At 51.0% G+C, this 22035-nt stretch overlaps 1 protein-coding gene across 1 annotated transcript in view; it reads right to left on the bottom strand.

The window, feature by feature from the left end:
* Positions 1-22035, bottom strand: part of LOC105986538 (neuron navigator 1) — a 147005-nt gene that overhangs the window by 84070 nt on the left and 40900 nt on the right. Inside the window, exons 2-3 of the mRNA XM_013017510.1 lie at positions 11011-11113; positions 5841-6206 (exon numbers count right to left, since the gene is read on the bottom strand). Of these exons, the coding sequence (XP_012872964.1) occupies positions 5841-6206; positions 11011-11113 (469 nt within the window). The remainder of the gene's footprint in view (positions 1-5840; positions 6207-11010; positions 11114-22035) is intronic.

Below are 22035 nucleotides of genomic sequence, written 5' to 3'. Positions count from 1 at the left end.
TTGAAAGCCCCAGAAAATTTAAAATTTATAGAAAAAAGCCAAGTCCTGATGGGTCACACCAGTAATCCTAGCTCCTCAGGAGATGAAGGGCTGAGGACCACAGTTCAAAGCCAGTTCAGGCAGGAAAGTCTGTAAGATTCTCATCTCCAACTGGCAAAAAGTTGGAGGTGAAAATGTGGCTTAAGTGGTAGAGCGCCAGTTTTGAGCGGATAAAGCCCAGTGAGAGTGTGAGGTCCTGAGTTCATGCTCTAGCACTGATCCCACCCCGAAAAAAGTAAAGTAGAACTGTGGTCTCCAGAGCCTGAGACGGTGTAGGCAGGGAGGGATGAGAAAGGATGGTTATTAGATACAGGAGTATATGGGGAGAGAAGAAATAACTTCTAATGTCCTGCAATTGACAAGAGCTAATGGTCTTTTTGTTTTGACGGTACTGGGGTTAGAACTAAGACCATGTGCTGGCAAGGCAAGCCCTGGCTCACATGAGCACCATCCCCAGCCTCTATAGCCACAAGAAGATTTTGGATGCTCCCAATAGGGAAAAAAAAAAAAAAGGATAATTGAGTTGGAGGATATGTGACATCTTAGTGGATCATGGCACACTGCATCTAAGAACTGAAAAACCACGGAAAATAATCTGATCATCAATGTTCCCCAAAGGCCATGGGTTAGGGGCTTGGGCCTCTACCTGAGGAGCTACTGGGAGGGGTGGAGCCTTTAGTAGGTAAGGCCTAGAGGAGGTTGTAGGCCAGTGGAGGCATGCCCTTGAAGGGGAATGTGGGACTTTGCTCTCTTCTGCTCTCTCTTTTACCTCCCAGGTAAGCATTTCCATGTGCTCTCCCTCTGTTATTTACTACCTTGCCATAGGCCCATGCAACAACCAAGCATCCGCTGAAAATACCAAAACTGTGATTCAGAATAAACCTTTTTTCTTCTTCAGTTGAATGTTTAAGGTATTTTGTTATAGTGGTAGAAATGGCTAAGAATAAGGTTGACTGTTACTGTTATTATTAGTAGTAAACAGCAAGGACACAGAGAAATCAAAACTGGAAAAGGTATAGTCACTACGGAAAATAAAAAAGTGACTTCCTAAAAAGTTACACATGGAATGTGTAACAATTCTACTCACATGTATATACCCAAAAGCAGCAGTTTGAACAGATAGCTGTAGTTCAATGTTCTGAGCACCATTTATTACAATAGCCAAAAGGTAGATACAAGCCATCAATGGATGAATAGACAACAAAATTTGATCTATATATACATTGGAATATTATTCGGCTTTAATAAAGAAAGACATTCTGACACACCCTGCAATATGGATTAACTTTGATACTATGTGGAGTAAAAGAAACCAATCACAAAGACTCAAATACAAAGGTATGGTGGTGCATGCCTATAATCCCAACTACATTCAAGGTGGAAGTTGGAGGATTATAGTCTAAAACTGGACCAGAGAATTGAGAGACTGGTCAGAAAAACAAACTAAAGCAAAAATGGCTGGGGGTGTGGCTAATAGTAGTCTGCCTAAGAAGAAGGACTCCATGAGTTCAAACCCTACTACTGCCAACAACATTTTCTAAAAGATAAATATTGTATAATTCTACTTATAGGAGTTACCTAGAGTCAGCAGAGGTGGTTTCCAGGGGCTGGGGGAAGGAAAGGAAGCCATTGATTAGTGAGTATGGGGTCTTAGTTTGGGTGATGAAGCAGCTCAGGATAGGTGGATAGATGGGTGATGGATGGATAGATGATGGATGGTGGGGGTGGTGCCCAACTACCTGAATGTACCAAGCATTACTATAGAATGGTTAGCCTAAAATGGTAATAGCCTAAAACCATGTATGCTTTGTCATGTTTTTTTTTTTTTTTTTTGTCAGTCATGGAGCTTGAACTCTGGGCCTGGGTGCTGTCCCTCAGCTCTTCAGCTCAAGGCACCAGCTCTACCACTTGAGCCACAGCGCCACTTCCAGCTTTTTCTGCTTATGTGGTGCTGAGGGATCGAACCCAAGGCCTCATGTATGCGAGGCAAGCGCTCTACCACTGGGCCGCTGAGCCAGCCCTTGCCATGCTTTTTATTTGTTTGTTTTGTTTTTTAACTATATTATTTTGTCATTTCTTTTTTGGTACTGGGGATCGAACCCAGGACGCTGCACTTGCTAGGCAAGCGCTTTGCGAACATGGAGCTACATCCCAGCCCTTGCCATGCTTCTTTAAAATTCATTTTTAAATGTGTGTGGTTATTTGGGCGGCAGCATCAAAATCACTTCCTCCTAGGATATTCTAGTTTACTAATTTGCTTGAAGTAGCTGCTTCTTCATTTTGCTGAGTGGCATACAGGAAGCAGCAGCCTGGCATGGATGGAGGAGGAGGGAGAGCTGACTTGAAGCCAAACACTGGCTGTGACCCTGCCCGCCCCCCCGCCCCCCATGATCCCAGCAGATAACCCAGAATGCTAAGCAATTTCAGCCACTGTCAACTGTGTCACCCAAGGAGAGGCAGAAGCCCAGCCATCAGCCTCACTGCTCTGGTGGCCCGGCACTGGGAGCCACGGGAAGGGGCACACGTGACTGGCAGCCAGCCCTAGCTGCTGGGTGGATGGGAATGTGACCACATGGGTGGGATGAAGGCACAGAGGCTGCATCTGCAGGGAATAGCCCAGCCCATATTATGAACGGGAAAAACAATTTCCTTAGCACATTTTCTAAATGAACAAAAATCTGGCTGAATACCACTCTGTGTGTGTGAGAGAGAGACAGACAGACAGACAGGACCATGAGGAAGCTGAGCCAGGACCACTCAGGTTTGCTAGAATCTAAGATGTTCTACTGTGTGTGTAGAACCTAGTACCAGGGCTTGAACTCAGGACCTTGTGCTTGCTCCGCTGGCACTCTACCCCTTGAGTCATGCCTCTAGCCCAGCTTTTTGCTGGTTAATTGGAGATAGAACCTTGCATACATTTTGCTCGTGCTGGCTTCAAACTGTGATCTTCCAGGTCTCAGCCTCCTGAGTAGCTAGGGGTACAGGTATGAGCCACTAGTGCTCAGTGCCTGGGTTAAGATGCCCTATTACTAATTTTAAAAGTGACAACAAAAAAAAAAAAAGAAACATGGAGGCATGGAAATATATAATTGAGGAACAACTGTTTACATAAAAAATTACTACACATTATAAATCCATTCTCTCCAACTATAGACTTCTAAGCCACATTGAAAGATGACAGCATTTATAGTCCTGGCAGAAAATTAATGACAGGAAAAAAAACTTAAAAAGAAGGCTAAGGGGTATTGCTAATTGAAGATTGACCATAAAAATATGTATGAAATTATCTTGTAAACTAGCACTGATGCTGGATATTGTACCATCCATTTACCTGCTGTCCCCACGCAAACTCCAGGCTTCCCTGGGCTCCCAGAGGGTATGTGTGGAGGGGAGGCAAGTTTTGGCTTATGTCAACCTTGGGAACCTGGCTTTGTTCTATTTTGTGTGTTTGTGTGTGCTGATATTGGGGTCTTAACTCAGGGCATCTCACTCTTGCTTGGCTATTTTGCTCAAGATTAGAGCTCTACCATTTGAGCCACACCTCCATTCTAGCTTTTTGCTGGTTAACTGGAGATGAGTCTCAAGGGCTTTTCTGCTCAGGCTGGCTTTGAACCAGGATCCTCAGATCTCAGCCTCTTGAGTAGCTAGGATTACAAGTGTGAGAGCTACCCATGCCCAGGAGGTTTGTTTTTATACTGATTTAGGGGCAGACATGATACTTAAAGGGAGGAAGATAAAGAAAGGAAACTAAAAGTGAGTAAAGGCATATTTCTGTTTTCCTAGTGGCATTCAACATCCAATACCCATCATCTATGTCCCAGGGGTCACCTCACTAGATGTCATGTATGTGTGTGTAGGTTGGTACTAGAGTTTGAACTCAGGGCCAAGGTTATCTCCTTAGCTTATTCTCTCAAAGCTAGTGTTCTACCACTTGAGCCCTTCCAGCTTTTTTTTGGTGGTTAATTGGAAATAAAAAACCCCATAGACCTGTCTGTCCCGACTGGCTTTGAACCACAGATCCTTGGATCTCAACCTTCAGCAGTTTGGATTATAAGAGTGTGCTGTAAGTGCCCAGCTAGATCTTTTCCTCTTGCTGATTTGGGATGAGTGGTGCTCTGGTCAAACAAAGCCTTCCCGGAAAGCAAGGGCCATGTTTTCCCATGGTCTAAGATTCTAGCACCAACACTAAGTGAGCAGTGACAATGAATCAAGAATTATTCTAGGCATTTCTAACCCCTCTTAAACCTCTCAATGGCTTGGAGACTGTTCTAGTATTTGGTGCAATTAGCAACTTAACTAACTTGCTGGTTGGGGCCCTCCATGGACATTGGGGCAGTTGTGAGGAAGGAGGCGCTCAGAGGACTGACATCTAACTGGAGGCTCCCTGAGGGCAGGGGTCCTGATGGTCTGGAGCTCCCTAAGGCCAGCTCCATGGTTAACGCAGCATAAAAGGAAACTGAGCTGTGAGGCCTTGTGAACCCCTACCCAGCTGTGAGCCCTTAGAGGACAGGGACCAGGCACCTCCTCAGAGGTGCTCCCTGGGGCAGAGGCTGAGTGGAGCAGGCCCTCCCACACCTTGCTCTCCTTCCTGCCTAGCACAGGCCCCTGACCCAGCAGCTGCTCAGGGATTGTGTGCTGGATGGCTTCTCTCTGGTCCCAGCTCTAGACTCGCGGATCTGAGCCTGAGGTTGGGCTGCCCCTGGGATTTATCAGGCAATAAACAACCCATTCATGCGTCAGTTGTTTTGCTCTGGAACAGCCTCATCAGCTGGACAGCCCAGCACACGGCCATATCCTGCCAAGCCTACACTCAGAGCTGGGGCTGCAGGCAGGGAGCAGATGATGGCCTAGAGCTCACTTGCAGTCTTCTCCAAGAAGCTACTTTCCATGCCTTCAAGGCCTGAGATTTTTCCTGGGGAAGTTGGCCACACCCCTGAAGGGTAGAGAAGGGTACTGCTGCTTCTTGTGTGGGCCCTTTGGGTGGGTGGGTGGGGTCCAATAAACCAAGAGGAGGAATGGAGTAGGAGTTGACTAAGAGATTCCTCAGAAAAACTTCTAGAAGCAATGCAGCTCAGCCAGACCTATTAAACCCCCAGCAGTTGGTGCTTCCTCTTTTTTTCTTACTTCCTAGATGGCTGTCTCAGCCCTGGTTGTCTCCAACACTGTCCACTACAGCAGGAGAGGGTCCCTGAAGGGCAAAGAGCAGAAAAGGAAGGTACAACAGATTGGGGCAGGGATTCAGACATAGCAATGTGGGAAGCAGGTATCCAGGGCAGGCACCCAAGGAGTAGAGACCAGGGGACAAGGTCAGGTACCAGACCCCTGGGGACCGGAGGATACCCCCTCACTTCCTGTTTGATTTGGGCTTTCACAATGCCCTTCCTAGCAGAAAACTTTTTTTTTTTTTTGCAAGTGGGAAAGCAGACTAAGTTGGTTCCCCTCAGCACCAAGTTTGCTGAAGAGCTGGGATTAAAAAATATCACTTTCCAGGGTTCTTTGGGCCACTTTAGGGAGGGAGGAAAGGCCAGGAAGAAGGGTGGGCACACTAGAGAATGACAGCCACAGCAGCCAATGAGAGGGGGAGGCACCTTGATGGACTAACCAGCTCTTCACCCCTAGGCCCCCACCCACCACATCCAGGTCTAGAGCAAAGCACATCTGACAGCAAAAGCAGTCCACAGCCCACACACAGATCCCTTTATCATGGCACATCAAGTCCATTTTTAAGGCATTGGGTCCCACAGCTTTGCACCATCCTCTCCAGCCTCCTGCCCCAGGTGTCTAGGGCTCCCAGTGCTTACCCAGTCGTGATGTCATCGTCCTCCGTCATGGTCTTGCCCATGAGGTCACTGTCGCTCATGTAGCCAGACTTGAGGTCCACCTCATCGGAGTCCAGGGACTCGACCAGCTCCAGGCGGGAGATGTGGCTGAGCTTGCTGGGGCTGCGCATGGGCATGGTGTGCGAGTAGTGGGCACGCTCCCCATGCATGTACCAGGCGGGCGGGCCCTCGGAGCGGCAGCTCCCGCCCACCGAGGGTGCATCGCCAGCCTGCAGCCGCGGGCTGGACTGACCATAGCGCCAAGAGAGAGGAGAGGAGCGGTTGGAGAGGCTGGACACACTGCGAGGATTGGCATCATCGCTGTCATAACAGGTCATCTCCAGGGAGCTGGGCAGAAAGCGAAGGGCACTGCTTCAGTTCTGGGCACAGCCCCGCAGTACCCTGCCCTCCCACCTCCACAATGCCTCTGGCTGCATGCGCCATTGCAGGGCATCTCAGGTTGACAAGGAACAAAGATTTTGAGTGGCTAAGGAAGCAACCAGATATACTCTGGAGGATTGCTCTACAGAGCTCTGCTGTGTCATCTGACCTGAATCCGGTTTTGCTTTTTCTTTTTGCTGGTCCTGGGGCTTGAATTCAGGGCCTGGGGGCTATCTTGAGTCTCTTTGTGCTCAAGGTTAGTGCTCTAGCACTTGAGCTACAGTTCCACTTCCAGTTTTCTGATGGTTAATTGCAGATAAGAGTCTGACAGACTTTTCTCCCCAGACTGGCTTTGAACCTCAATCCTCAGATCTCAGCCTCCTGGGTAGCTAGGATTACAGGTGTGAACCATTGGCTTCCTGGCTGTTGTTTTGCCATCTCTTAGTAAGTAGGTAACCTCACTCAGCCTCAGTTTCCTCATCTGTGAGATGGAGAGAAGAGCCTCACAGTTGGAGGATTGCAGAGGTACAGATCTGATAGTGCCTGGTACCTGGGAGGCCCTCATCACTGCGCAGGGACTAATGAGACTCTAGGGGGCAAGGGCCTGAATCCATCAGGGTGTGGGTCTAACTACTTTTCCTTCTGTGATTGTTTATTTTGTTTTTGTTTTAAAGTCAGGGTCTCATCACATTGCTCAGGCTGGCTTTGAATTCCTGATCTTCCTTTTTTCTACCTCCCAAATGCTGGGATCACAGGTGGATCCACTATACCCTCTGATCATTTCTTTTCAATTGGTGATCTGAGGCCTAGCTGACTGCCAGGCACCAGCTCTGCTCTAGAAAAGCCTGCAGTAGTGTGTAGAACATGTAAGATGAGCTTCAGGAACCTGAGATGGGCAACAGGTACCCAGGAAGACTGGTCCCAGGCACAGGCTAGAACAGCAGGGGAAGAAGCAAAGCCTGCCCAGGGACACAAGCAACCTTCCCTAGACAGAGCAGGGGACACAAAGACACAGACAGGCACGTAGCAGGATGCCTAGGGTCCCAAACCTTAAGTCTCTGCTAGGCTAGGCTAGAGAAAACATGCTCAGGTTAGTGCCAGAGGGCCTGGGGCTAGAGGGGGGAGGTTGAGGGGGCTGGGGGACAAGGTGTCTGCCTAGAGGAACTAGGGCTGAGATCTGGTTGGAGAGGCAACCTGGGCTGACACCGATAATTCTACTCAGCCCAGGTAACCTTAGGAGGGTCTCATCCCTGGGCCTAACTAAGGCCACACAGGGTTGAATAAATAAAATGGGGGGGGTATAGGCCACACAAGGTGGGGCAGAGATGACTGTGGCTAGACATAGGCAAAGGAGTCCTTGAAGCATGAACACCTGCCTCTCGGCCTTACGTAGCCACTCTCAGGGTTGGGCTGGGAGGCAGACACTGATTCTTCTATGCTGCTTTTATAAAATTGCTCAAAGAAATAAAAGAAAATTGTCTATTGGATCTGGGAAAATGAGTTTTATTTTCTCTGCTGCAAACTCTAGGGAGCCAGTAGCCCGGAAATCTAGCATGATGGAGTATGATGGGTCGCTCCAGCCATCGGGTGCGCAAGCTGAGGGCACCCTGGCTGGACAGGGCAGAGTGACTGCTGTGTCTGACCTGTCCACACCCTGCTTCTCCTCCCCCCGCTCCTAGGCCCAGGCAGCCCCTCTGTTCTGTAGTCACATGCTGTCCTGTTTCTGCTTGCAGTACTGTGAATCGAGACACCTCATCTCAAGGAAATGGAGATGAGTTCCAGAGTTCCCTGGAGGCAGAGACCATGGTCATGGTGTGACTCACTCGGCCTCACCACCAGTGTGTTTCAGCGCTTCACGGGGGTCTGGGGGAAGGGGGGGGTAGCTGGGGGACCAAAAAAATAGGGACAAGGGGCAGACCAAGGACGTGCTGAACAAAAGAACAGAGATGTTCTCACCACAAGATACAGTACAGGGCCTGGTGCAGAAAGCACTTAATAAATACAAGCTGACCATGACCAAGAGAGGGGAAGGAGGGGACAAAGGAGAGAGGAAGGGGGAAGATATGGGGAGAGAAAACAGGAGGGGGGAGGAGGAGGGAACTGAGGAGGGAGGAGGTTGAAGGGAAGGCTGAGGAAGAGGGAAAGGGAGAAGGAGAGGGGGAAGAGGGGAAGGAAGGGGAAAGAGGAACTCTGGGAGGAGCAGGTTTGGGTGGTTGCCGATACTATGGTAAATGAGGGTAGCACTGACGTCTGGATTCTCTGTTCTATTCCTGGCATGTCCCACTTAGCTCTCAGCACTGACAATACGTCCTTCCCTGTTTGGAAGCTTTACTTAATATCCCCAACACCTCTCTAGACCCGAGTCTGCAGGGGTGGATTCTTGCTCAGATCCTCCATTCCTTACTTCCAGCCCCATACAGAGCCCCAGGCCTGGCAATCTGGGGAGGGCCAGCATTTCACTTCCTCTCCAGACTCTCTCCTGGCTGGTGGTAGGGGTGTGTGTGTGTGTATGTTGGGGGGGGGGAGTGAGCCTGTAGAAACAGAGCAAGAGCCGAGAAGTAAAGTCTCCTAAGAAGGAGGTGAATGGCAGGGGAGGACACGATGGCTAGAAGCCCCCACTGGCCAGAAAGCCCCTGGGGTCATCCTGTCTACCCCAGGTGAGGGACGGCTGATGGATGGAAAGCACTTTAGAGAATCAAAGAGCCATGAAAGTCAGGGCATTCATGTTTGGGCGACCCAAGTGTGGACAGGGGATAATATAAACCAAAGGCCAGGAGAGGAAGTGGCTGGAAGTCCACAGTAAACAGAAAGCCCAGCCTCTGGGCTCCAGCCTTCTCCCATAAAGGGAGACAGAAGCCAGAAGTCCCTAGGCTCCCCTCACCCCCACAGGGCGGTCAGCATGAAGCTGACCAGAGGCTTTAGACATCCCCTCCCCAGCCAAGTGAAAGCTGTCTTGCTGGGGGCTGAGTGTCTCTGCCTCTGCCCAGCCCCTGCCGTGAGTCATTTGGGGTGTGCACAAGTCAGCCACTAAGCACTTTGTTTTTTGGCTTCTTTGGCATGATCGTGGTAGATGACTTGGCCCTAAGAGATGTTCTAGCAACTTCTCTGCCTGGGAAAAGGAACATGACCATGATTTCAACATTAGGTGGCTAAACCAAAGGGCTGGGCTGGGTCACCCCCTCCTCCTCCCCCCCCCCCCCCCCCCCCCCCCCCCGCCGTGCCCGCCCATATACTTGAGTTCCTGCTAAGGACTGAGGGATAGATGCAAGAGACAGATAGAGTCCCAGGAACCCCATTGTTTCCCTCCACCTACCAGGCCCCCTGATCACCTACCTGCCTTTACATGGTCAGGGTCCTGCTGATCTAACCAGAGCTAATCCCAGAGAGAATATGCTTTGATTATCTTATCTCTTAATATTCTAAGCCAGGTGCTCGTGGCTCAGGCCTGTAACCCTAGCTACTCAGGAGGCTGAGATCTGGGGATCATGGCTCAAAGCCAGCTCAGGCAGGAAAAGTTCTTGAGATTCTTATCTCCAACGAACCATCAAAAGGCCAGAGAGAGGCAGAGCTGTGGCTCAAGTGGTAGAGTGCCAGCCTTGAGCAAAAATGCTAGTAGACAGTGCCAAGGCCCTGAGTTCAAACCCAGTACCAACACAAAAACAAAACAATAAAAAATATTCTAGTTGTCTGGAATAAAGGCCTGGGTGTCCAAGGTGGGGACACAGAGAGGGAATGGGGGATGTGAAAGGAAGGAGAAGGTTAGTCTTGGGTAATAGGCCAGGGCTGGGTGGGGAGGGAAGGGGGGGACACTAAAGAAGAAAGTTAGTTCCACGTGATGGTCATGGTCAACACAGGCGGACTGGGATGCTGGAGAGGCAGTGAGTTCTGTGGCACGGGGGTCTGCAGGTGTGGCTGGATGCACGGGGGTCCGCAGGTGTGGCTGGATGCGAGTCTGGCCACATACCAGACTAAGAAAAGCCCTTTCCCACTGGCTCCATGCCCCAACTTTGCCATCAGTTTTCCAACCTCGGAGATGGAGATGGGAGGAACCCTCTGCAGAGGCTCGGGTTCCTGGCACTGCCTCCCTGTCCACCCCCCATGACCTCACCGTGCTGGCTGCCTGCTCTCCCCGCTTCTGCCCCCAGAGCTCAGCCCAGCCCTCTGCCCTCCTTGGAGCTCACACCATGAGCTCATCTGGGCAGCTCAGAGGAGCCTGAGGGGGGAAGTCTGAGTCACTGGGAGGCCAAGGCCAGGATACTGCTCCAAGGAGAGGTGCTGTGGGAGGGGCATGTGCCCCACGCAGGTGGTCTAGGATGGCTCTGCAAGGCCCGGGAAGGGGGACCACCCACAGGGCATGACAGCTGGAGGGACATCTTGTGGGTCTTGCTCAGGGCTGCCTTCTTGGGTGGCAGAAGAGGCCCCTAACTGACCGGGATGAAGACGTGCTAGGGTGGATTCTTGCCTAGGGTGCAGGGAAGGCTGAGTCCTAATCCTAACAGCCCAGATCATGGGGAGCAGGGAAGAGGGGGTGCTGTAATACAGAGCCGGACTTATCAGAGGCCAACAGTTTTCCATCTCTACCTAACAATTTTCAAAGTCATCTGCATAAGTGAAATCCAATGCTCAAAACCAAGGCCAGCTGCTTTGGCCATAGCTCAACAGCTCAACCACTCAACCGGCTTGCCAGGTGGAGATGTGGTGAGACCCTGAGGCTCCACCCTCCAGATCAGAGAGAGGGCATGGAGGTTGGAGAACAAGATCCTGAGCTTACCTGTGAGCCACCTGGGAGCCTCGCAGGCTGGACATGGTCTCTTCCAGGTTCTGTCGAAGATCCAGGACATTCTGCACTGTCCTCTTCCTCTGGGATTCTGGATCTGGTAAGGAGAATAGGAAGACTGGGTGACTAGAGAGGACTTCCTGTGGAAAGCAGGGGGACAGGGGAGGGAACAGTGACTGGGTAACCAAAGGGTGTCCAAGGGCTCAGTCCCTAGAGCATCCAGTCACCTTCCTCTTCTCTTTCTCTGAGAGCAGATCTTTCCAAAAACCTTGGACATGCACCCTGGGGTCCTCTGAAATCTCGACTCTGGCCATGGCTGCTGGTGTGCCCTCTGCATCTGTACGCCCCTCTCAGACCTCTCGAGAGACCGGCTCTACCTCCGGCTTTGTGTGTGAGAGGCCCTGCTTGTAGAACAGAGTTTGTGGGTAAGGTCACCTGGAATATCTTCCTGACACAATCTCCCACAGCAGACTGGTCCCAGATTAAAGTTGGCTCTTGGAGGAGCGGGACCATAGGGATGGGCAAGATGTGCCTATGGTAAGTATTCCTCCCACAGCTGCCAAGGTACCAACATGCCATGGACCACAGACTTAGGAAGTGTTGGGAACATCTGCAGCTGGTCTGTGGGGTCCAGGGAAGATAGTTCCAGCAGAGCTCCCCAAAAGGGAGGAGGCTGGTGGGGAGTGAGGTGAGCAGGGGCTGAGCTCTGGCCGTTTCAGGCCTGGGTGAGGAGGAGGCATAAGGCGTGGCCTCAGAATCTTAAGCGATCAGGGCGCCATTTTGCTCAAGCTTGGTTTCCAGGCAACCTTGGTCTCTCATCTGGATAGGTGAGATTCCATAACAGCATATGGAAGTTTATTCCTTCCGTCCAGGGTGTGAGTAACATCCAAATGGCTTCCTTCTCCTCCCTTCTATCAATCCATCCAACAAGCTTTTATCCAACACATAGTTGGTGCCAGGCACACACTGGCCACTTATATTGAAGAGGTCCCTGCCCTGAGCTCTACATCTAGCTTTTTGGTGGTTAACTGCAGATAAAAGTCTCATAGACTTTTCTGTCTGTTGTGACTTCTAACCACAATCCTTAGATCTCAAACTCCTAAGCAGCTCGGAATATGGTTTCAAGCTACCAGTGCCCAGCCTAAAGGCTCATCTTTAATTTGGGGATGAGAGTCAGTGAATGGGCCTGCCTCCTCGTCCCCCAGCATCTTCCTAAAGACAATTTTCAGTAGAGTCAGGGACTGACAGACAGAACAGGTGACAGAACGGAGGAGTCCCCAAACTCCCCTTCTGCACAGTGAGCAGGCTTTCTCTGTGCACAAGCCAACCTGCCCCCTCCCCTTCCCCGTGCCTCGATCCACAGACCCAGTGGGACAGGATAGGGAGCTCCTTCTGGCTTTCAAAGAGAATCTTTCTCAATCCCCTAAGAAGAACTGTTATTCTCAATCTGGAGCCGAGGCTGGCTGGCAGGAAGCGTCAGCACTATCTTTTGGACCCTGGGGGTGTTGGTGGGGTGGGCAGGGGGCCATGCTAGGGGCCTTGTGGGAGCCTTTGGGGTACGCTCTGTGAGTAGCAGCACCACACCTGGCCCAGCAACCATGTCTTCTCTCCCCAGCCTCCAGAAACGCTCACGGTCAGCGCAGTGCATACAGCCCTGCACACTGGTGGCCGGGAACAAGGACAAACGGCAGGCCTCTGCCATGGTCTGTCCTCTATCCACAGCCTGGCGTCACTGCTTTGGTTGCCAATGCCTATTTATCCTGGCAAGTGTCACCTTGAGTGCTGCTCTGTGGCTTCCACCGATGGCTTGGCACAGAACACAGACAGGGTCAGAAAGTGTAGACATATATATTTTAAGGTTTAATTCGAAAATGCTTCTATGGGACCAAGAGCATTATGCCAAGACACGGGTTTCTGGGCTAGAGTGATGCCTTCTATGGGGTGTTTCTAATGGGGAAAGTGACCAATGGCTACCCAGAGACTTCTGCTTTGTGCCCAGTCCTTTGCACACGTCATCTAGCTGAGTCCTGACTACATTACTGGAGGATTTGTGCTACTGTCCCATTTTACAGAGTGAGAAAAAGAAGTCCAGAGAGATCAAGGAACTTGTCTGAGGTCACACAGTTAGCATGTAGCAAAAACCACTATGTCTAGGTAGAAGCTTATATTTCCTTTGATATATCATAAAGCATCCTGCACCCCACAGCAAGCTCAGTGACCATACGTGGTAAGTGCAGTAAACATGTCAGGATGGGGTTACCACCTTTTTGGTCTGCTAGGACCAGGATTTGAACTCAGGGTCTTGTTCTTGCTTGGCTTACTTCTTCATTTGATTGGCATCCTACTACTTGAACTATGCCTCCGGTCTAAACAACTGTTTTGGGGGGCCTGGCTGGCTTTAAACATATTCTTTGATCTCAACTTCCTGAGTAGCTAGGATTATAGGCGTGAGCCACTGGCACCTGGCTTACTATGTGTGTGTCTGTTTGTCCTGGGGCTGGAACTCAGGACTTGGATACTGTATCTGAGCATTTGTGCTACCATGTGAGCCACAGTTCCACTTCTGGATTTTGGGGGTAGTTAATTGGAGGAGAGAGTTGCAATCCTCAGCCTCAGCCTTCTGAGTAGCTAGGATTACAGGCATGAGCCATCAGTACCCCGTTCTTCCAACCATTTAAAAATGTTCAAAATAAATATTTAAAAAGCAAGTGGAGCTGGGCGCTGGTGGCTTACACCTGTAATCCTATAGGCTGAGATCTGAGGCTCTCAGTTCAAAGCCAACAGGGGCTGGAAAGTCCGTGAGACTCTTATCTCCAATTAATCACAGAAAAATCTGGAAGTGGTGCTGAGGCTTAGGTGATAGAGTGCTATGCTAGCCTTGAGCAAAAGAAGCCTAGGGTCAATGCCCAGGCCCAGAGTTCAAGCCCCAAGACCAGCAAAAAAAAAAAAAAGTGAATGGAGGCCAAATATGCTGGCTCATCCCCATAATCCTAGACATGTGGGAGGTAAAAATTTGGGAGGATTACACTCTGAGGCCAGTGGGGCAAACCAGTTAGCAGCACCTCACCTCAACCAACAAGCTGGTTTGCAAAGTAGTTTCCATCCTTTTTTTTCCCCCGTGGATATTTGAGAGGCCACAGGAGGTAGAATCAGGGGTCAACATAGCTCCAGGAATTTAAAGTGAACAGGGCTGAAGGCATAGCACAGGTAGGAGCGGACTTGTCTGAGGTCCAGCAAATGCCGAGTCCCTGAGTTCAAACTCCAGTACCATCCAAACAAAACCCCCAGAGTGGGTGGATTCCGTGATCTTAGGTAGACGTCATGTTTTTTAAAAAAGGGGAAAATGTTTAATTCATACAGTGCTCAGCTGCCAAAGCATCATCGTCTTCCTTAACTCTCTAGGCCTTGGGCACAGAGAGAGTGGATGGCAGGAACACTCTCATGGCCAGAGGACCCAGCCATCCCACTGTCCCTGCCAGTCTCCCAGCCCTCTCCCCCATGCCTCAGCCTCAAAGGCTCTACCCTCCACCCTATTTAATTCCTGGTCAGCAGAATGGGACAAGACTTGCTAAAGACTCCTCCAGAGCTGGGTGCTGGTGGCTCATACCTATCATCCTAGCTAGTCAGGAGGCTGAGATCTGAGGACTGCGGTTCAAAGCCAGTCCAGGCAGGAAAAGTCCATGAACCTCTTATCTCTAGTTAACCACCTACAAACCAGGAGTAGAGCTATGGTTCAAAGTGATAGAGCCCTAGCCTTAAGTAAAAAAGCTCAGGGACAGCTGCCCAGGCCCTGCCCCACGACTGACAAAATACATAAATTAATAAAAATAAACAAAAGACTCCTTCATCTTCCAGACTTGCTCCAACTCCAAGGTATGAGTGTCCTTGGAAGTGGCTCAGCCCAGAACTCAAGTCACGGCCCTCCCCCTTGTCCTGAGGGTGAGGGGGGCTCTTTGCTCACCAGTGTGCCCCCTGGTGGTCACCCTGTGTACGCAGCCCTCCCACAAGGCACAGCTCAGGGAGTCCAGACTGAGTAAAGTGCTGAGAAACACAACTGTCCTCCACTCTCCTGGGGGATGGAGGGGGGGATTGTGGGGCGTATCTGCAGCCCCAGGACACAGGCTATACATGCGCATCAAAACGACTCTGGGACCCAAGAGGCTGAAGATACTTGGCCAAACATGGGAGGAGAATTTGACCTTGGCATTTCTGAGCCCCAAAGCAAATATTGCCATTTTTAACTTAAAACTCCAAGTAAGTTGCAGGGCATGGTTGGATCACACCTGATGGTTCACCAGCAGCTTAGCACGGTGTCTGGCTGGTGCTCTTCTCTGCCGGATGGCACAGAGGGTGGGTGAGCAATGGGCACACACCCCAGGTTTGGAGCCGGCCCCCTGTGTTTCTCATTCTCTTCGCCAGAGTAGGGGCCTGGCTCTGTCTTCCTTGACACCTGGAATTCCTGGCAGAATCCTGCACCCTCAGGCCTGATTACTCTCAGCTGTGGGCCTCAGGGACCTCTGGGGTCAGAGGTCTGCAGTCTCGTGGCACAGTGGACCAGGACCCTCCAGTGAGGGTTTCAAGGGAGTTCAGGAACACCGAGGACTCAGGGGACCCACAATACAGCAGTCAGATTTCCCCACGTTCTACGTTTTAATTATTAACTAGCGATTAAGTAAACTGCAATCACTGCCTAGTGAAGCCTTAATTACTTCCACCAGTGTTCCAGAGCCACTAGCGATCACAGTTTAGCCCAGGGCAGGGGCCACCAAGGACTAGATTTGCCCCTGATTTCTAGAGGGGGGCTGTGGCCGTGAGGGGCTGCGCTAGGTGAGAACCAACAGGGAGAGCGGAGGTGAGCCAAGAGCATCCCCACGCGGGGAGCCCCCGTAACCTCTCCTTCTTCACAGATGGGAGACAACCTACCCCTCAGGACCAGAGGAGGGGACACAGGTGGTGAGCGACAGGGCAGGTATGATGCCATCATAAAGGTAGTGTGCTCTCCTGTCCCTCTCCCCCCACCTTCAACAATTCCCAAGAGGAAACAAACATTTCCTCGCCTCCACAGGACAAGGTCTAGGCCTTACCTAAGTTCTAAAATGTGTCCCAATTTTAGTTCCTCAGACCCACACTTCAAGACTTTTAATAAAAACCATTCCAAACACACATGAAAAATACTGCCAGGTGTAGCCACTGGCCATTTTCTCCCAATGCCATTTGGTCCAATGACAGAGAAAGATATTTGGGAGTTTCACCATCTTGTGTTTACTACAGGTCAGATGTCTCCGAGAATCTGGATCATTTGTCTCTTTCTCCCACACGTAAGAACATAAGCAATGGCTCACGCCTGTAATCCTACTCAAGAGGCTGAGATCTGAAGATCGTGGTTGGAAGCCAGCCCAAGCCAAAAAAAAAAAAAAAAGTCCAGGAGACCCTTATCTCCAATTAACCAGAAAAATCCAGAAGTGAAGGTATAGATCAAGTGGTAGAGCACCAGCCTGAAGTGGAAAAGTCCAAGGAAGAGTACAAGGCCCTGAGTTCAAATCCCAGTGCTGGCACAAATGAAACAAAACAACCCCAGCCCTGCAGAGCAGGCACGGCAGGCCTACCCTGCTGCACTCCTGGCGCTAGAATAACTCCCATGAGGGGCTGGGAAGGTGGCTCAGTGGTAGAGCACTTGCCTTGCATGCCTGAGGCCCTGGGTTCGATTCCTCAGCACCACATAAGCAAAAAAAAAAAAAGCAAGAAGCCGGAAGTGGCACTGTGGCTCAAGTGATAGAGCGCTAGCCTTGAGCTGAAGAGCTGAGGGACAGCGCCCAGGCCGAGTTCAGGCCCCACGACTGGACCCCCCCCCCAAAAAAAGAATAACTCCCATGATCCTCAAGGTGGGATTAAGACAGCGACTTCACACTGGATTCACCCCAAATGGCATTCTGTGACAGCTCTGCCCTCCAGTGTGGCAGAGGAGGAACAGAAGGCTAAGGGGTGACCCAGCACAGCCGCTTGGCCCCCCAGCAACCTCAACCCCTCCCTCTTTTCCCTCCCTCCCCATTTGCTAACCCCAGAGGCCCAAGAAGGAGCACCAGAGGGGTACCCACTTCCAAAGAGCCTGCAGGGGGGTGGGGGAACTATTTATTCTGTTACTAATACTGTCGTCCCACTCTTCCCCCACATAAATCACAATATTGTCAGAGGCGGCTGTCAGAGCGCCCGCAGTGCAGCGAATCTCATGCCTGAGTCTGCTGAGCAATCCAGCTCCCCAGAGGGGCTTCCTGGGATGTTATCTATGGCCTGAGAGCCCCCAGCTTGCTCAATCGGAGAGTGGGCTGTGCCGGAACCCTGTGGCCAGCAGCTCTTCTTGCTGTTCGCTGTGTGGGGCCTTCTGCCAGAAAGAGCTGGGACCAAAGAAATCATGTGTCAGCCATGTGAGTGCGTGAGAAGAGGCAGGGGACTGGAAGCAAATCTGGGGCCAGAGAGAGTGAGTTGTGTGGCTACCCCGCTGGGAATTGCCAGATGAAGGGGTCTCCCCAGATCACCTATGGGTTTGATCTTCACGGAGTATAAAGGTACCCTGGTGGTGGTGGTGTGTTTGTGTGTGTGTTAGCACTGGACTGATGCCAGGACATCACCCCCAGAGTTTCTCATTAAGCAGGTTCGGGATGGAGCCCCGGAACATTCAGGCTCACAAGCTCCCACGGTGGGTGACATGACTGGTAAGTCACCTTCCAGGAGATGCTTTGTATTCTATACAGCAGACCATCAGAACTCAATACATCACAAAACTAGAACTCAACTACCCAATTCCAGGTGGCTGGGAAGAATCCCTGGATCTTCAGGTCAAGTCTAGATTGGGATACAAGTCTACTGTTTGCATCTCCAGGCTACGGATGAGAGAGCCACCCAGGCCGTGCCCCTCAATCTTGAAGCCAGGGGACACTGAGTCAGGGTCTCTAGAGCTGGTGCTGAGAAGCACCACCAGGGGGCGCTGCGAGTCCTCAGCCGCCAGTGGCCTTGCACTGCCGCAGTGCTACAGAGAGCAGCTGTCTAGCTCTCGGGCTTGGGAGAAGCCGCCCAAATGGTCTCTTCCTTACCTCTGCATTCTGTTTAGCATAACTCCCTTCCTCCCCGGCTCTGCTCGCCTCGGCTGTAGCCACACCCTGGGAGAAGAGCATCACGCCATGGGCCGCCTGTCCTGCTCTTGGGAAAGCGAGAAGCAGGGCCTGGCTTCTGGACACGATGGAGGCCTCCTCCCGGGACCCAGGGGCTCCAACTGGAAAGCTCTGGGTTAGAAGCAGAGTTTCAAGGAGACTCCAACTCATTTTTCAACCCAGGGCCCTGGGGAGGTGTCTCGGGGTTCAAGTTTCTGGCCTGCCTCATGAGGAGGGGGCACAGTCACCTACCACCGAGGCCCTTTCTGAGAAGAGTGGCAGACGGCTGCAGGAGGCAGAAGGCCTGACAGGACACTGCCCTGTTGGGGGACGGCCTCTGGAGGAGGCCGTGGGGAATAAAGTTTTCCATGTCTAGCACCAATGCTGGACGCGTTAGTCAAGGACAGTCCGTGCTGGGGCCAGGCGTCAGGAGAGGACCCAGCCTCCCGTCCTGTTTGGGAGGAATGCTGGTTAATGACTCCTGACTTCTCTATTTCCAGAGACCATCTCTCTGCCCACCGAATAGGCTAGAGTTTGGAGTGGATTTGAAAGATGTGAACTCTGGGCTGGGCATGCAGGATGCCAACTTGTCTGGGGACACACACAAGCCCCTGTTCCATGCCCTCCCTCTCTCCAGCCCAGAGAACCTCAGGGGTACCGAACATGTTTTCCATTAGTGATTCCTGCCCAGCCCTTCATGTGACGCTCTGCTCCAATGATGTCCTTGCTGCTAGGAACTGGGAGCGGTTGTTATAGCAACCATTTACACGGCAGAGAGGACCATCTGCAGGCAAGGGGGTAGGGAGAGGTGGGGAAGGGCGGGGCTCAGGTGTGGAGGACAATGGGGGGGGGGAGGTTCTGGGGTTTTGGTTGTGACACGAGGATATTAGATCAGCTGTCATCTGCCTGTGTCTAGTACTGGGTGCAAATCTAGTAGCTGGAGGCGCATGAGCCCTGTGTGTTTTCATGGTGACTGGAGCTGGGCCACTTATTATCCCCGTAGTACAGCTGAGAAAACTGAAGCTCAGGGTGGTTAGCTGTACTGTCCCTGGCAATAGAATAACGAATGGCTTACCATCTGAATGCACAGTCTGGTTCTAAAGCTGCCATATCTGATGCTGGCTCCACCAGCTAGAGATGGTGAAATAAGTAAACCAACAAATAGAGATATAACTCACATCCTATAAAATGAACTTGCTTGGAAATATATGTTATATGTGTATATGTATATACATGTATATTAATTGCTTTGCCAGTAGTGTAATTTGAACTCAGGGCCTCCTACTTGCTGGCCCTCTACCATTTGAACCATGCCTCCATGGTTCAAGAAGCCTCTGCTTTTGGCTACTTAATTGGAGATGGAGTCTTGAGGACTTATCTGCCTGTACTGGTGTCATATTGCAATCTTCTGGGTCTCAGCTACCTGAGTAGTTAGGATGACAGGCAGGAGCCACCAGGCCCAGCTTCAATGGCTTTTTAAAAAATACATTTGCAGCTGGGCACTGGTGGCTCATGCCTGTCATCCTAGCTACTCAGGAGGCTGAGATCTGAGGATTACAGTTCAAAGCCAGCCCCGGCACTAAAGGCCATGAGACTCTTATCTCCAACGAACCACCAGAAAATCAGAAGTGGTGCTGTGGCTCAAGTGGTAGAGTGCTTGCCTTGAGCTGAAGAGCTGAGGGACAGCGCCCAAGCCCAGAGTTCAAGCCCCACAACCCACAAAAAAAAAATACATTTGCAAAGATGTGCAACCACCACCACTGTCAACGCCAGGGTGCTTTTATCTCCCCTAAAGAAACCTGGACCCACTGGTGCTCATGCCATTCCCCTGGCAACACCAATGGACGGACTGTCTTTGTGGATTTGCCCCTCTGGCTATTGCACACCCACGGCGTTGTGCACTGGGTGGTCTTTCGTGATGGGCTCCTCACACTTTGCACTATGTTTTCAGTGTTCCCCCAGGAGGTGTCAACCCTTCATCCCTTTTCATGGCTGAATAATATTCTAGGAATATATGCACATTTGCTTATTCATTCATTGCTTGGTGGACATTTGGTTCATCTCCATTTTTTCCCCTAATCTGAATGCGGCTGCTATGAAAATTCATGTACACGTTTTTCTATGAACATCTGTTTTTATTTCTCTTGGATATATGCCTGGGAGAGCAATGCTGGGTCATAGGGTATATTTAACATTTGGAGGAACTGCCAGGCTGTTTTGCTAAGTGGGTTTTCCATTTCTTATCTCCCCACAGCGTGTGACAGCTCCGATTTCCACATTTCCACCAACACACGTGGTCGCCTGTCTGTGCACCACGGCCATCCCAGGGAACATGAGATGATACCTTTAATTTATGTTCTTCTCGCCACTGAGGATGGGGAACATCTTTTCTACTTAAATTAATTAAAGCTAAATAAAAAATTTAGTTCCTCCATTGCATGAGCCATACTTCAGGATTTAGAACCATCTCACCATGCTTACTAGGCACTACTATAGCCGGGACAGAGAACATTCCAGAAAGCACAACTGCACTTGCATAGCATGCTGTGGCCATCCCACTGGAGAGAGTCTGCTCTCAGCAGCCTTCTCGAGATGTTTGTCTTGGAGACATATTTTTTTTCTTTATTGAGATTAAGTGATTATAGATTTCACAAAATTCACAGTACTGTGGGATAGTGGTACTTGTTAAAGTCACACACACATTTTAACCTTCACGAGGCACACTGGGGGATGTATTTTCTCTCTCTCTCTCTCTCTCTCTCTCTCTCTCTGACATGGTCTTGCTATGTAGACCAAGCTTGGCTTGGAATTTATGATCCTCCTGCCTCAGCTTCCTGAGTGCTGGGATTACAGGTATGTGCTACCACACTTGGCTTCAGTACGCATTCAAGTCCCTGACACGTGAGACCCAGAGGGGCCTTGATGGAGACTCGCCTGAGAACATAATGAGTGGCAGATGAGGGCAGCAGCGAAGGGGAAGATTTTGCCACTTAGCTCCACTCCCAATCCCATGCCCCCCCTCAGACCTACCGGTCAACCCCCAATGTCACCTACATCATCTACTTCCCCAGAAATGACTTGGTCAGGATGACACAGCCTGCTGACCTCAGACCAGACCAGCAAGAGAAGAGGCAGGGTCAGCTTTAAGGGTTCTGCGGGAGGATGCCGGAGGTAGGGTCTGGGCCCCCCAGGGGACCCCCTTACCACAGGGGGGGGCTGCTCACACATCCCAGTTCCTCTAGCCCCCGTCTGCCCACAGAACATCTGCTTCAACACCACAGCTGACATGCTGCCTGCCAGGCTGCTCCCCTGGGGGCTCCTGTCTCTAGAAATGCCTTCTGTGTCACCGATCCTCCGGAGCCTCTGCCGCCACCGCTGCGGAGCCTCGGGCTCAGTCCATCTGCCACCATCTCCAGGACAAGCTTAGACGAAGACCCGTGGGTCCTTTGTTCTGTCCCGGCCGTCTTGGGGGAACTCAGTTCACTTTCTGGAAGACTTCTGATGCAGAAGGCAGACAGAGTCCCACAAAGAGAAAGGAGAGGAGACAGCATTTCCTGCGTATTCTGGGTGCTGAACATGGCCCTTAAACACAGACAGACATACTGTCCTTGGAACACTGCAGTCCTAAGGGATGAAGTATAATCATTCCCATTTTATGTGTTTGGCTCAGAGAGGCCTGTTACAGCCTCTGAGGTCACACAGCTTGGGTAAATGGCATTGTGGGGATTTGAGTCCCTGTGTAACTCTTAAAGTCCATGCTTTTCCCAAAGCAGATGATGATAAAGGACAGTAAGACAATATAGCAGGACACCAGGACCCCTGTCTGACATGCTGGACCTGTCTTCTTCCCAGACCACCGATGGAGGCTTGTCCT

This window comes from Dipodomys ordii, unplaced genomic scaffold (genome assembly GCF_000151885.1).
Source record: "Dipodomys ordii isolate 6190 unplaced genomic scaffold, Dord_2.0 Scaffold35, whole genome shotgun sequence".
NCBI classification, from domain to species: Eukaryota; Metazoa; Chordata; class Mammalia; order Rodentia; family Heteromyidae; genus Dipodomys; species Dipodomys ordii.
The sequence above is the reverse complement of the archived record's forward strand: the minus strand, read 5'-3'. Positions and strand labels throughout refer to the sequence as shown.